The sequence below is a fragment of the Coenobita brevimanus genome, chromosome 25, assembly GCF_032717465.1.
Source record: "Coenobita brevimanus isolate Jiangsu-jjx chromosome 25, ASM3271746v2, whole genome shotgun sequence".
NCBI classification, from domain to species: Eukaryota; Metazoa; Arthropoda; class Malacostraca; order Decapoda; family Coenobitidae; genus Coenobita; species Coenobita brevimanus.
This window is the reverse complement of record NC_136978.1, coordinates 10,331,137-10,347,721: the sequence shown is the minus strand read 5'-3', so window position 1 is coordinate 10,347,721 and position 16,585 is coordinate 10,331,137. Positions and strand designations below refer to the sequence as shown.

The following is a 16,585-nucleotide window of genomic DNA, read 5'->3' as shown; positions in this document are numbered from 1 at the left end:
ACTCGTATGTAATCAATGTTCTCTCACTGCCTCCCCAAACTCAAGTATCCTCTACCCTTCCTCATTTCTTGTACCATATGCACATCTCCCATGTACTGTACTCCTTCATATCCTTGAACTGCTTCACCTATGTGACCATTTACGTCCCCTCCAAAACCTACAATCTCATCATCCCCCATACCACCTACTACACATATTAGGTCATCCCAGAATCTATCCTTTTCTGCCTCATCCAAGCCTGCCCATGGAGTATATGTCGATATAAATGCAAACTTGATCAGACCAAACAAAATTTTCACTTCTATTATCCTATCACTGACTCTCACCACATTCATGACATATTCCACCCATTTCTCCCTAACCAGCACACCCACACCACCATATCCATCTGCCCTACCCTGCCAAAATAACTTGTAACTTGCAACCTTCCTGGCAATCATTCTGGCTGATCCTCCTCTATACCTGACTTCCTGCACACATCCCACATCCACCCACCTCCTACTAAATGTCTCACCTACTTCCCCTGCTCTACCCTTCAAACTTCCCACATTCCATGATGCCACTCTGATCCCCTTGGGTGACTTAGTTTCCTCAAGCTTGCTTAGATCTTTCTTTCTAGTCATAATCTGGTGAGAATAAATAATGGGGAGAAACATAACACAGGCCCCACCCACCCGCACATTCCCAGGACTAAGCATAGGATCTGGGACCCATAGGCAACAGTTGTGACCTGTGGCTGTGGCAATGACCTCGGGGCACCCTGCCAGGACAGCTACAGGGACACTCTCCAGGTGCGCCTTGGCACTGAAACTGCTCTGCCATTATACACCATTGACAGGGCAGCCTCCCGAGGCATTACTCCCAGGTTTGGGCCCCTCTATTGGGCAGAGGCAGCAGCCTGGGAACCACAATGCCCTGTACCCTCTAGCACAGGTTGAACCCCACCCCATCGCGGCACCAAAATCTATGCTGGCAGAGCCCTCATCACGCCTCGCCACAATAGGTCCATCACTAGGTAGTGGGGGCAAAGTTTCCTTGCTGCATGGCCTTCCTGGCATCAATTCCTGTTCGTATTGGGATACACTGTGTGATATAATAGCACATGTAGAGCAGTGCATAAGATAGCTGGAGGAAAGTATCTGGATGAATATGCTGCTCTACTCTCCATGTTAGTGTCAAGCTGAAAAGGTCAGCAAAGGGAGATGGTCCAGTAGCCTGTGAAACAGAAGCAACAGCTCTCCCTGTCACCAGCATTCCCATTCCCCTTGGGAGTACCACCCTGAGCACTTAGTATGGCAAACATAAAGCTAAAGTAGAGGTTTTGTCACAAAATTACGCATTTCCAAACACTGCAAACAAAACCATGTCAAACCTTGGATGATGAGATTGATGTTGGTGTCAGCACTACCAAAAGCATTAGTGGCAACACAAGTGTAGACGGCAGAGTCAGAGCGGTCAGTGTTCTTGATGCTGAGGCTACTGTGCACACTGCCACCTCGCATTTCCTCACGGATGGTGTATCTGGAGGTTATGGCATGCATCAATTACAGCACAAATAATGAAGAGAACTACAGGGTTTCAATTAAATCAATAGTTATATCACTGAGCCATTTTTATGTCAATACAGTAACACAGTTTTTTATCCATCTGCAGCCAGATGCCTTATCACAGAAGGGGTGGCCACACAAAAAAATCACCTCATCACTCTGTTCTCTGCCATAAGGCTACCCTCTCTCCATCTTATGTCCTTCCTAACTCATACAGTAACTATATCCCTCCATCCCATCCCTCTATTTCATCCTAGGTCTCCTCATTCCCCTCCCCACTTCAATCTCTGGTTCTCCATATCTCCACATTGCCAAACATTTCAAAGTATTTCTGATGTTTTCCAACACTTTCACATCAACATCACATCACTCTTTCAATACCTGTTTTGTCTGTCTGTAATTCCAAAAGCTCCAGAAGCTCCTATCAGATACCTCACTTCCACCCCTCTCACTTTTGACTTGCCTTTTGTTAGCAGACAATGAGAGATACAGTGCTTAATCAACATTATAGTGTAGCACTTTACAGCTATGGTAACACCTGTGTAAACTGTTAATATTTAAATAAGAAAGTGTTGTTGATCTGTGAGATGTTCCAAAAATGAAAAATATATAACCTAATTCAGTTCATCTTTTGCTGGATACACCCAAGTACAGAATGTAATCCAACTAACACCAGATAATTCTGTTTGGCCAAGAAGGATTCTAGCAGTCAAAAGATTAACAAGGGCATCATGAAATGATAAGAGTCTGTAATTCTGAAACATTCACTATGACCTATTTACAGTTGACCCCTTCACTATGATGTATTTTTTATTTTAATTATATTATCACCAGATTATAATTATTACGGCTAGGAAGAATATCTAGTTGTGAAAAGGTTAGCAGTCTCCCCTAAGGTGAATGAAATCATCTAGAGATGGGGAAAAAAAAAAAAATTCACCATAATGATAATGATAAAGTACTGTTTAGTACCACAGTTACGTTTTTTTTTTTTTTTTTTCTCCACTTACAGGCAGAAAATTTAACTGAACATATAACAGCCCTCTTCAAGTGAAGGGATTAGAAACTATCATCATTCAAACCTTCAATTACTGTACAATGAGGTCTTTTTTGTTAAAATTTCATTTGATTAGTGTTACCACTATAAGGCTCCCACGGTTCAGTCTTAGTTGAATAAAATCACCTGGCATTAGCTGTAATAAAATACGGTAGGCCCTCAATTTGCACAGCTAATGTATCAGGAAATATTACTATGCAAATCAAAGTGCACAAATTGTGCCACTGTAACCCATGTTATATGGCAAACTGGTAGAGTTAAATCTCAAAATTTTCGAAAGTCCTCCTTTTGGCTCTTTTAAACAATTTCTACCTGCTCCTGATCACCATATCATTCACTGTGGTACACATACAATTTCTATGAACACCACTGGGCTTAGAAAAGGGTTAATTAAAGTGTACAATGTGGGAAATATGTGGTGATCACTCACGATGACAAACCACAGAACAATGTTTGGGTGTCAGGGATAGGAGTATCTTCAGATGATGACTCATCTACCTTGAGATAGGTGAAAAATTATTTCAACTGCATAAAGCAACAAACAACTTAGTTGAAAGGAGACAAAGTACATAGTGAGTGGTGGCAATGTGGTGAGACAGACAAGAAGCAGACAGCAAGCAATATGTGTGTGTGTGTGTTCTTACCAAATTGTTCTTACCTAATTGTATCTTTACAGGAATGAGTCAAGCTCGTACTGTCCCATGTCTTAAACCATATTTATCGTGTGTGTGTGTGTGTGTGTGTGTGTGTGTGTGTGTGTTTAATTACCTGTTTACCTAATTGTATTATACAGGATTTGAGCTAGGCTTGCGTTGTCCTGTCTCTTTTCTAAAAATATTTATTATCGGTATCCAATCTAGATTTAAACATATGGGTGCTCTCTGCTCGCATCACCTCTCCCTCTAAACTGTTCCAATTGTCCAGAGTTCTGTTTGGAAAACTAAATTTCTTTACATCACTGGGGCATTGACTCTTCTTCAGCTTGAATTCATGTCCTCTTGTTCTTCCATCATCTTTCACAAAGAGGTTCTCTCTACCCACATGTTCTATTCCTCTAACCCCTCTAAACATTGCAATCAAATCTCCCCTCTCTCTTCTCTTTCTCAGAGTTGGCAATTTCAACTTTTCTATCTCTCCTCGTAAGACAACTCTCTCAAGACTGGTGTCAATTTTGTGGCTATCCTTTGTATTCTTTCTAGTTTACTGGTATGCTTTTTCAAGTGCAGTGACCACATTACTGCTGCATACTCCAGTCTCAGTCTTATCATGGTCACTATTATCTCTTTCAGCAGCTCTTCATCCATACAACTAAATGCCACTCTCATGTTGGTCAGTAGCCCGTAAGTTCCTCCAATGATACTGTTTCTATGTTTCTCTGGCAATAGGTTATCCTGTATGGTCACACCAAGGTCCTTTTCTTCTTTTGCCTTCCTTCTTATTTCATCTCCCAATTTATACACATGCCTAGGTCTCTTATCACTGACTCCCAATTCCAACACATGACATTAATTAGTACTGAATTCCATTTTCCACATTTGACTCCACTTGTAGAGGTTCTCTAGATCTTTTGCAATTCCTTACAGCAATTTACTCCTTTAATATGTTTCTCAATTTTGCATCATCGGCAAATAAACTCATATAAATATTCAACCCTTCAGGCATGCCATTTATATACTGTACATCAAAAACATAACAGGGGCCAACACCGAACCCTGGGGCACTCCACTAGTTATCTTTTTCCACTGGTGAAACTTGTCTCTTATTACGATTCTCATTTGTTTTTCTATCAACTAATTTTCCATCCATTTCAACAATTTCCCACTCACACCTTCAAAGGTTTTAAATTCCCATAATAATCTTCTGTGTGGCACTCTATCAAAAGCCGTCTTTAAATCCAGGTAAATACACTCTACTGTACTCATCCTTTCCTTTCCTAAACATTGTCTATCACTCTACTATAAAAGCTCAACAGGTTCGTAGCACAAGACGACCCTTCTCTACATCCAAATTGCTTGGATGTAATTACCATATGCCCTTCAAGGAATTTTACCCATCTTTTTCTAATGACATTTTAACATTGTCTGCAGACTTTACTAGTTAGGGAGACCAGTCTATAGTTAAGTGGGTCCTCCCTGTCACCACCTTCATAAATTGGAACTACTGTATATCTGCTCTTTTTCATTCAGTAGGTTGCTCCCCACTTTCTATAGAAAACCTCATAATATCATAGACAGGCCTCACTAACTGGTCTGCACAATTTTTCAAGATCCAACCAGCTACTTCATCCAGTCCCATTCCCTTTCTCACATCTGTATCCTTCATCAACTGAAGTAACTCATTTCTCTCAACTACAGTACTACTGTTTCCAATTTCAAGGGTTGCTTCTCTGTTACAGGTTCTAGGGATTTCTCTTATATTACAAATACCGACTGCAATTCATCATTCATTATGTCACACATTTTCTCTTCTTTTTTCACATATTATAGCACCATCTCTCAATCACAGTATGCTGTTTTTTTTTTTCTCATTTTACTATTAACAAACCTGTAAAACAGCTTGGGTTCTTTCTTCCTTTTATTAACAATATCCTTCTTGTATATTTGTTCCTCCCCCTTCTTACTTTTACAAATTCATTTCTTACTTCTTTGTACACTTTCCAAGCTTTTACAGTATTTCTTTTTCTTCCAATATCCCATGCTCTATTCCTAACTCCAAGTGCCTCCCTACACCTTTCATTAAACTAATCTTTCTTTCTGCCTTCCTTTTTTGCTGCAACTTTAGGAACAGTTTCTGACCACCTCCTACCATATTTTCAAAAAGATATTATATTTCTCCTGGATATTTTTCCTCGTCCCCTGTTGCTCCAGTCCATATATCTGAAATATTGTGTTATGGGGTAAAAATCCACTTTCCCACAGTTATGTCTATTTTGTTATGTCTCTTCTCTTTCTCCCACATCCCTAACCAGGTGGTCACTCTCTCCTAGAAGGCACCGATACTGTAATTTCTGTATATCATTACAGTTTCTTGTTAAAAGATCCATTCTTGATGGTGTATCCTCTCCCTAATTCTTGTATTTTCTTTAACCAACTGTATTAACATATTTTCCATTATCAGCTCCATCAGTCTATACCCCCAGGTTTCCACACTGGTCCCTGCATCAATTCCTTCCCAATCGACCTCTCTACAATTAAAATCACCCACTAGCAACAATCTATTTCTCTACTCAATTATCTTACTTAGCCCCCACTGATGGGGGCTGACTTCTGGAATTTTCCTCCACAAACTTTTTTTTTTTCCCCTGCATTTACTGAGTTGCGTCAGATTTATTTTTCTGTGCAAAATATGTTTAGTGCAAATTGGGCCTGTGTAAACTGAGGGTCTACTGTACAAGAGCTGGCTTATGCGTGAGAGGATTAGTGGTGACGTAGGTGGTGGCAACCATCATCCACTCACTTGATGTAGTGATGCCTACTTCTTCCTTAGCCTTTATCATTCTTTTTCTGTGCCTACCCTACTCTCTTCCTATTTCTCCCATCTTTCCTGTCACTTCTTATTGCTCTTCTTCCCTTTACAGGTGGCTTTCCATTGAGTGACAAGCCAAATGGTTTCCTGTAAGCCAAGAAACCATTTACAACATTGGGTGGTAACCATATAACCAAACCATATGTGCTCCCTATGTGTCAGTAAGTGGGTTGGTGGAGGGTTAGTGGTCCTCCCTGTAAAACAAATAGCTCAAAGCCAAATGGCCATCCCTTACGGGATTATGGCGTCTGGCAATAGATAGATAGATAGTATTAACACTATCTATCTATAGCCCGACGCCCTAATCCCGCAAAGGGTGGCTGCAGACCAAACGCCTCCAAGTCGCTCTGTCACCCACCATTTGACTACCCTCCCCCCAACTCACCCCCCCTCCCTCATATACCTCTCAACTCCATCCCTCCACCTACGTCACCCATAATCCTATATTCACTCTCACATGAATTAAATCATTTATCACTGCCTGGAAAAAATAATTAAGCTGTCCCAACCAGGGGCCAAATACGTATCTGCATTTGTATTTGTACCTGCAAATAGAGTAAGATCAGTATGTCAAAGTTTATTGTTTTGGGAAGTATTATTATAATTATTATTTTTGTTTGCACTTTTTCTTCATCTTGATGATATTATACAGGAAGGTACCCTAGGGTAATCCAAGTACTTGTGCCAAGTATAAATGACCATGACCAATTTTTGAAGGTCATATACTCATTTATGGTGCAAAAATTCTTAGGTCTTTAGTGGAAGAGTTTCTAGAGAAGGGAAAGAAGTTGTATGTGGCCTTCACGGACTTGGAGAAAGCATATGACAGGGTGGACAGACAAAGAATGTGGAAAATACTGAGAATATATGGAGTAAATAGGAAGATGTTGAATGTTGTGAAATGTATGAGGGGGCTAAGGCTTCAGTGAATGTGGATAGAGAACTGTGTGAATTTTTTTATCTGAATGTTGGCTTAAAACAGGGATGTGTCATGTCTCCATGGTTGTTCAAAATGTATGGACAGGGTTTTAATAGAGATACGAGATAGGGCAGTGGATACTGGTGCAGCCCAAATGAGAGAGGGCAGTGTTTGGAAACTCCCTGTATTGTTGACTGCAGATGATACTGTATTGTTAAGTGAAGATGAAGAGGAACTGCAAGGCCTGGTGATTGAGTTTGGAAGACTGTGTAAGAAACAGAATTTAAAGGTGAATGTAGGAAAGAGTAAAGTTATGGTGTTCGACAGAAATGAGGTCACTGGATGTACAGTGAGGTTGGATGATGAGGATATAGAAAATGTGAGTGCATTTAAGTACTGTACTAAGATAGTGTGATGACTAAGGATGGAAGTTTGGAGGGTAAAGTGCTTGAAATGGTACAACTGAGAAGAAAGGTAGCTGGTTCTTTGAAAACAGCGATAAGAAACAGGGAAGTGAGCATGGAAGTAAAAAAGTTGCTGCATGACAGTATTGTGATATCACTTCTAACATATGGAAATGAAACTTGGACCTTGTTGGAAGGACACAAGTCATGAGTGATAGCAGTGGAAATGAGTTATTTGAGAGGAGCATGTGGTATTACATGGAGAGTCAGACTGACAAATGAGGAAGTGAAGGAGTGCTATGGTGTGGATGTGGATGTGATAAAATCATTAGGAGAAATTAATCGAGGTGGTTTGACCATGTTGAGAGGATGGAGACCGTGAGACTAATGAGAAGAGTGTACATGAGTGGGGTGGAGGGGGAGGAAGAGGGAAGGGGAAGCCAAGGATGAGATGGAAGGATGGAGTGGAGAGGTATATGAGAGAGGGGGGGTGTGAGCTGGGAGCAAGGCAGTGAAGTGCCACTGGACAGGGTGATGTGGAGGCAATTTGTTTGTGGCCATCCCTTATGGGATTAAGGAGTCTGGCAAACAGCTAGACAGATACAGCAATACCTCGATATACATACCCCTAGATGCGATACCCAGGTTTAATGATGGGTTTTGATTTTTTAAACCAATTTTGATGATATTTTAGACTAAAATTGTGTTTTGGTTGATTTATAAACAGTTTTTAAACTTAGATTAATGTGTTTTAGCCACTGATGGGGTGAACATTGTCATTTTGAGGTACATTTTACTAAGCTTGATTTATTCCAGACTTATATTTGATGATTTTCAAATTTTATCTGTTGGTTTTAGTGAGTTATTTACAGGTGTTAGGCTTAGGTTAGCTTCCTTGACAGCTGTAAGGCCATTTAGATTGACTTTAAACCTGTTTTGGGGCTCATTTGGGTGGATTTTGGGTTTGGTCCAAGAGGAAACCCATGGCTGGTCAACACTCCACATTACATGTTAAAAGTACCCCAATTACGATGCCCCGCCTAACGATGGGGTTTTACCTAACCAATTACATTGTTAAACTGGGGTATGCCTGTAGATGGACAAATAAATGTACCCATGCTTACAAAGACAATTAATACCATAAAAAGAGTTTATTCAATCAGGATATCTCAATAAGCCACGCCCCTTTTCTCTGGTGCATAAGTTATTGTATGGCTGGCCAGGCTGTAGGCTATCATTTACCGTCTGACTACGGAGCTACTAAGATCTCATAATAACAACCATCGCGCGATACAAGAATGTTTTTATACCTGTAGATCTGCAATTATTTGTGCTACATAATTTTCCCTTACACCACTATACTCATTAATGTTTTGTCTATGGAAATTAATTTCCAAAAAGTAAAAAGCAGCTACAGTAGTAAATTTAGAGTGAGAATAATTAGATGAATGGGTGAAAAATGTTTATACCACTTTTTACTTATCACTGATTCATTTTTACAGCAAGTATTGAACCAATTCAAGAATAAAGAAAGAATTCTCAGAGGGAAAATTATCTTGATTACCATGGTCACTTCAAATATTATGAAAACTATGGAACAGTTGAGGTAGAGAATTTTTTATGCAAAGATTTGCAAGAGCATGGGCTCGTATGTTTGGGTGGTGTGCCCTACAACCTTTCCCTCCTTTGTCTCTGTGTACCGCAGTCCTCCTCCCCCACCCACCCTCTTTCTCTCTCTCGTAATGTACAGTGATGTCCAGGCGGTTGAGGCTGAGCTGCGCTGAATGATAGTTAGCAACATGAAATGGAGCCAAAATCATACCATGGAGGCATACAAGTTGATGCACTTGCTAATCTTTGCATAAAAAATTCTCTGCCTCAGCTCTGCCATAATTTTCATAAAATTTGAGGAGACCATGGTACAGTGAAAGCTCGATTATCCAGGTTCAGATTATCCAGGTTTCATTATATCTGGGCTGTAACTGAATGGTTCAGTGGTATGGTAATACATAAAATTATCCATACGATAGCTCCAGTATAAACAGCAAGCATCTGGCTGCTAGCAAGCGAGGCAAGGGTAAACAAGTGTAGGTCTACCCCTCACCCACACCTCCTGCTCACAACTCGATCACAAGGGTAGTGAGGTGGAGTTTGGTGAGGCAACTAATAACCTAACCTAACCTAACCTACCATAACATCCTAATAATTTAACCTAACCTAACCTACGCTCCAGTTGGGAAATTGGAAAATGAAATCCACCTTTCAGTACGTTGAGTAAGTTTCTGCTATTACATCAGAAACAATTGTAGGTATGGCTTAAGGAATGTGATGATAATATGGGAAGAAATCTTTCAGCAAGAGGGAGTAATTTGCCACCCTCAAAATAGTCAGAAAAATACAGAAAAACTAGAGGAATATGAAATTACTTGGTAAGGTCTTTAGACTGTATGCTTAAAAATTTATGGGTTTCACAATGTTAGGGGATGAAATGGAACAAAAATGTTTGCTAATCAGAAAAAAATTACTCTTTCATCCCACGTGTTCTCGTAAGTTAGCATTCAGTTACACATTCTTCATTCGATATCGTGCTTCCCAACACATTTTGGACTGACTGAGCATACAGTTATTTCTGCTTCTTAAAGTCAAGTGTACATTTACTGCTCGTTCTTACGTTTATGAGTGAAACAGAGAGAGTATTGATACAAACAACAATGTATTCCATTAACACTTTCATAGCTGCCAGCCCTGAACAACGCTTTACCGTACCGGTGTCAGTGACATTGAATTGGGGCAAGCTAAAAAAAACTGCAAACAATTATGGGATGGGAACGAAGGTCAATGGTATGTTTACACAACCCTACTCTACCATCCCATGTTTACACAACCCTACTCTACCATCCCAAACAATCAGGTCACTTCATCCAACATGTTTTTGCTAATGTAACATGCAACCCAATTTTATTAATTCTTTCACGAACCACAGCAATTCACAGGACAGTTTGGGGGGGGGAGGGGGGGAAAGCCAGGTGCACCAGATAAGTCTTTTTACATCTGTGAGAAAAAGAAATTGATTTTAGGACTTTGAAAAAATGGTCCCGAGGCCGGCCATGGGAGCGCGCAAATTTCTGAACTCACAGGCATTGAGGAGGCTAAACATACGCTTTACTTTAACCCATGGATTGCGCAATTACCTTTTTTTATCCCGTCCCGTGGTGAACAAAATATATATATATATATATATATATATATATATATATATATATATATATATATACACTCAATCCTTAAGTAACACGTGGTTGAGTAACACGTTTTTGTTCTAACGCGGTCAGCATAATGAGACAAGTCATGTCAACACGCGGAAAAACTCTAGCTCACGCGGGAAGTCAGCTGGCCTGGGGACGAAATTTGAAAGCCGCGCGCTATGACGTCACCCTCTAATCTCTGGGTACATTTCCTGGGTGCATATTTCCATTCTGTATGGGTATTTATCTCAGTACCACAGCCAGCCACCTCAGCCAAACAGCCCTAGTGAGATGGGATAGGTTAGGGTAGGTTGCTGAAATTTTGCCTGGGAAGCACAGTGGGCATATTTTCGTGAAAAACCTATGGTTAGTTTTGAAACGAATGGGCAAGTGCGTTGTTCCTGGCTGAGGGTTCCTGGTGGTTTTTATGAATAAGCATACAGAATGGAAATATGTTTTCTGGGCAAACTCAAGGCCGAACGGTTTGACGAAATTTATGGGTTTCGGCAATTTCAGGGGACAAAATGGAACGACAATGTATGCTAATCAGAAAAAAAAAAAAAAAAAAACTTACGTTCTCGTAAGTTACAGTTCAGTTCCATATTCTTCGTTTGATTTCATGCTTCCCAACACATTTTGGACCAACTGGGCATATGGTTATCAGTCCTTTCTCATGCCTCATCTAGTTCTTACCCACAATTATCATGGATTTTGCAGTTTTAAGGAACGAAATGGAACGAAAATGTTTGCTAATTAGAGGAAAAGTTACTCTTTCGTCCATGTGTTATCGTAGCGTTCAGTTCCACATTCTTCGTTCGATTTAATGCTTCCCAACACTTCCAACTAACTGAGCATACTGTTATCAATCCTTTCTCATGCTTCACCTAGTTCCACCCCACACTCATAATGGATTTCGCAGTTTTAGGGGACGAAATGGAACGAAAATGTTTGCTTAGAAAAAAATACTTTCGTCTATGTGTTCTTGTTAGTGTTCAGTTCCATATTTTTCATTCGGTTTCGTGCTTCCCAACACATTTAGGACAGACCGAGCATACGGCTATCAAGTCCTTCTCGCATCTCACAGACTCTACCTCACAGTCATATGGGTTTCGAGTTTTAGGAGACGAAACTGAACGAAAATGTTTGCTAATCACACACACACACACACACACACACACACACACACAAAATACTTCTGCTCGTGTAAGTGAGCATTCAGTTTCACATTCTTCGTTCTTCTTCCTGATAGTCTTATGTTTGTCGGATTACTTCTGGGAGGTAAATAAACGTTTCATACTAAATCTCTTTCCTCCGTCGTTTTAAGTTGTATTCCGCTGTTAACTTGTTTGACACATCAGGGTTACGGCGAAATTAGGGCCTGTCCTAACCTAAGTGTTTAAACTTGACCTAACCTAGCTTAACTCTACCTTATAATTTAACCTAACCTAACGTAGCATCCAGTTGGGAAGTTGGGAGACGAAAATCACCTTTGAGTACATCAAGACAATCATGTTATGGCTTAAGGAACGTGATGATAAAAAGTGGGAAATTTTTCAGCAGGAAAAGGTAATTTACCACCCTGAAAATATCAGAAAAATACAGAAAACAAACTGAGGAATATGAATTGAATTGGTAAGGTTCTTCCACTGCTTTAAGCGTACAAATACCAAAATGGCAAAAGAAAAAAAGAAAAACCATAGCATAAAAGAAAGCACCATCATAACGATTTGGAAGGACAGGGAGAAGATAAAGATCGTGTGTAGGATGTGATGCAATCCTGGCAGCTGTGAAGGTTTATATGTTGTCCTGAAACTGACTGAGAAGCTTATAGGGTGTTATGTGGAGCGTCAGAGAAAGCAAACTCTCACTTTTACCCCTTTTTACCATCTTACCCCACGTATTTACCTCCACCTATACGCACCATCAGGTAAAACACTGAAAGATATATAACTGTTGTAATTAAAAACATCAGTGGTATTAAAAATGGCATTAACACAAACAGAAGTTGGACTGGGTCAACATCACCTCCACTGAGTACCCTTTTGTTGATACGTAGCTCCACCCACGGTATTTTACTCTGACCCCCAACCCCAAAGTTATTGTCAAAGTTTCGCCTTCTCGTCGTATCATGTTTCGGAGAGACGTTAGGCTGTATAGTTAGACTAAAATTTACGGGGCTGGCTGTTTTAGGGAACAAAATGGAGCGAAAATGTTTGCAAACCAGAAAAAAGGTACTCTTTCATGCATGTGTTCTCCTGAGTTAGCTTTCCGTTTCACATTCTTCGTTCGGTATCGCTCTTCGCAACACATTACTCTTCGTTCGGTATCGCTCTTCCCAACACATTTCGAACTGATTGAGCAGTTTAGCCATATGTTTACTTTATCAGAAATGCGTTGGGAAACACGATATCAAACGAAAAATGTGAAACTGAACGCTAACTCACGAGAACACACGGATTAAAGTAATTTTTTCTTGTTAGCAAAAATTTTCGTTCTATTTCGTACTCTAAAACTGTCAGACCCATAAATTTTTGTCTAACCATATGGCCTAAGGTCTCTCCTGAAAGCCACATGATATGAGAGAAGGCGAAACTTTGACAACAACATTGGGGTTGGGGGATGGGAGGAAAATACCAGGGAGCTACGTATCAACAGAAGGGTAACCATCCCAACTTTTATTTTTGTTAATGCTATTTTTAATACTATTGATGTTTTTAATTACAACAGTTATATCTCTTTCAATGTTTTACCTGATGGTGGGTGCAAGCGTGGGTAATTTACGTGGGGTTAGGTGGTAAGAAGGGGTAAAAGTGAGAGTTTTGGAAAGTTGCCAGAACACATTGTACCATTATACATGTAAACATATTGTCTGAGTGACGCGGATTTGGGTACCACGGTCCTTGTCCAGTCCCTATTGCCCGCGGTACTCAAGGATTGAGTGTATATATATGGTTTTTATTTATCACAGACTTGAAGACAGACATCCAGGGCATCATCTGGTAAGAGAAAAAAAAATCTCTCTCTCTCTCTCTGTCTTTGTGTAGTGCCATGTGTAAGTTTGCATAGGGGAGTAGTGAAAAAAATGAAAACAATTTTTTTTTTTTATTATAAACTTGAAGATAAACATCCAGGGCATCATCTGGTGAAAAAAAAAAAAAATCTCTCTCTCTCTCTACGTAGCGCCATGCGTAAGTTTGCGGAGGGAGTTCGCGCCTCGCTCAGCTTGCGAAAAGTTTCACTGACGAAGTGGGTGGTTACTGTCCCCCTTGAGCAAGGGGACGGGTGTGTGCATGTGTGAAGGTTACAGCCTTGCCCTTAGATCGGACTATATGAGCTCTCAGCTCCCTTCCGGGAGGGTAAAAGCTGACGATCACGACCATCTAGTGATCCTGACCGACCCGGTGAATTACAGCTTGAGCAGTGGCTCGCCATGTGATGCTTCCCAGCCTGAGCTGTAGCTTGCAATCCATGGGTTAAGCAGTAAAAGCACCTTACCAAATCAGTTCTTCCTGACAGCGTGTTATATATTTCTGATTATTTCTGGGTTGGTAAATAAATGCTTCTTGTTAAATCTGTTTCCCTGTTGTTTTTAGCTATTCTGCTGTGACAACTCTTGATTGATTTGTTAACATATTGGCAGAAAGGACTGTTCTAACCTAAGTATTTCACTAAACCTTTCCTAACCTAGATTAACTGTGCCTAATAACGTAACCTAACCTAACCTCCTGCTGGGAAATTGGGATACGAAATCCACCTCTGAGTACGTTAAGTTTCTTCCACTGTGCTGGAAACAATCATAGGCATGGCTTAAGGAACGTGACGATAATAGCAGGGAGGAAATTTTTTTGCAAGAAAAAGTAATTTACCAAACTGAAAACAGTCATAAAAATACAGAAACAAGCTGGAGGAATATGAATTGAATTGGTAAGGTCCTTCTGCTGCTTAAAGTGTACATTTACCGGTAAATAAATCAATCTGACAGTATTTGTGTTTTGTTTCCACCAAATTAACCTTATCTGCTGGAGGTTTTCCCCCATCACTCACTCCTCTTTACGGGGAATTTGAGATTTTGGGAAAAATATCCTTACTTCAAACCCTAATATCTGCCAAACTATTAGAGCTAGAGAAAAAATTGAGTATAAATAAGACACACCAACTCTTCCTCTTTCAAATGAAAGTATCCCGAGGTCTCCAGGTGGTCCCGTTGATGAATAAGGATAAGTTAAAGACGACTGATTTTCCGTGTTTTGGCAGGCTAATTGGTTGTGCGCCACCGCCAGTGACCTTGGTCTCGCTGCCTAGTGCTGGCAGCACTGACCGGAGTGGTGACTGTAACACTGCCCGGCCTCTCAGAAGTGACTGTAACACTGCCCGGCCTCTCAGAATGTTCCAATCATTTTCTCGACTTACTTTACTCACTGTCATAAGGATGAGTCATCACCCCTTCCATGTGGCTCCCCATAGGGTTTTCCACCCGTTCATAGCGCCACTATGCCCCGTAGATGTATGGAAAAAGAATAGCTCTTTATTTTCTGTACTCATTTCTTGGGTCAATTATAATAATTTCCCTCTACTTTAGCACTTATATTTGTACTTGACATCACGATTACGGGTAACTGCACTTTGAGAAGTAAATGCTCTGGCTGTTTCATGCAGTATGGATGAGTATGAGGTAATTTTTTGTACAGAAATTTTGACTAATTTGTACTAATCAGGGGCAACATGAAAATATTAATATGTTACACACAACTTACATTTTTTGTACTTCACATCACAAACTTGCTAATGCTCAGATAATAAACATTATTTTCTGAGTAACGAGGGAAAAATTTAGTTACAGCCAACCAGGTCATTGTCTTTCTCTCCCAAGCACTTTCGGTTTTCTTTCAATGTACTAGATAGGGTTACTCAAGATATGTCCAATCACTGTTTCACAAATAACCATAAACAGTAACACTTATTGTAATGCACTTGTTAAACTTATCATAAAACACTTATTTCATAACACTTACTAGATATAACTTATAATACCTTACATTTCACTTATGTTTAAAAAACACACACTTGTGCATACCTGTTTATTGTTTACAATTTCCCACACACCTGCTTAGTCACTGAGCCCTTTCGCCAGTGGTAAGGGTACAACTTTCGCGGGGTTCGATGATGCAATCGGCTCCACACATGGAGGGATGGAATCAGATGAGAAGGATAAGAAAGACATCACTCTACACTCTACCAGTGCCATGTACAGACTGAGCCATACATCAATGGGGTACCTTGGGTACCTACCTACCCTATGGTTGTCAAAGAAAATGGCCATGAGTTCAAAGGGTGGCGGGAAGGTGCTTGCAGCATATCCCATCAGTAAGCGGCACTCCGCGCTCTGAATCACGACAGCTATACATGTCAGTGGCAGTTTGGGGTTAATCGTGATTTCGGACTATTCAGGCACCCCTTCACGCCACATAGCCTGGATACTCGGCCTATCTGTGTAATCAGATAATTTTCTCTCAGAGAATTCTTTCTTTATTCTTGAACTGACTTGACAGTTGCTGTAAAAATCAATGATAAGTAAATTGTGGTATTACCATTTTTTAAATCATTCTTCTACTTATTCTCGCTCTAATTTTACTACTGTAGCCGCTCTTTACGTTTTGGATATTAATTTCCATAAACAAAACATTCATGAGTATAGTGGTGTAAGGGAAAATTTTGAAGCACAAATAACTGCAGATCTATAGGTATTAAAACATTCTTATATCACGCGATGAATATTATTACGAGATCTTAGTAGCTCTGTGGTCAGACGGTAAGTGGATAGCCTACAGCCCAGCCAGCTGTACGATAACTTAGACGCCGGGGAAAAGGGCCATGGGTTACTGAGACGT

General features: G+C 40.2%; 1 protein-coding gene across 1 annotated transcript in view; it reads right to left on the bottom strand.

The window, feature by feature from the left end:
* The window catches only part of Dscam1 (Down syndrome cell adhesion molecule 1), an 829,655-nt gene that overhangs the window by 169,358 nt on the left and 643,712 nt on the right, over positions 1-16,585 (bottom strand). The window contains exon 20 of the mRNA XM_080267762.1: positions 1,373-1,521. Within this exon, the coding sequence (XP_080123888.1) occupies positions 1,373-1,521 (149 nt within the window). The remainder of the gene's footprint in view (positions 1-1,372; positions 1,522-16,585) is intronic.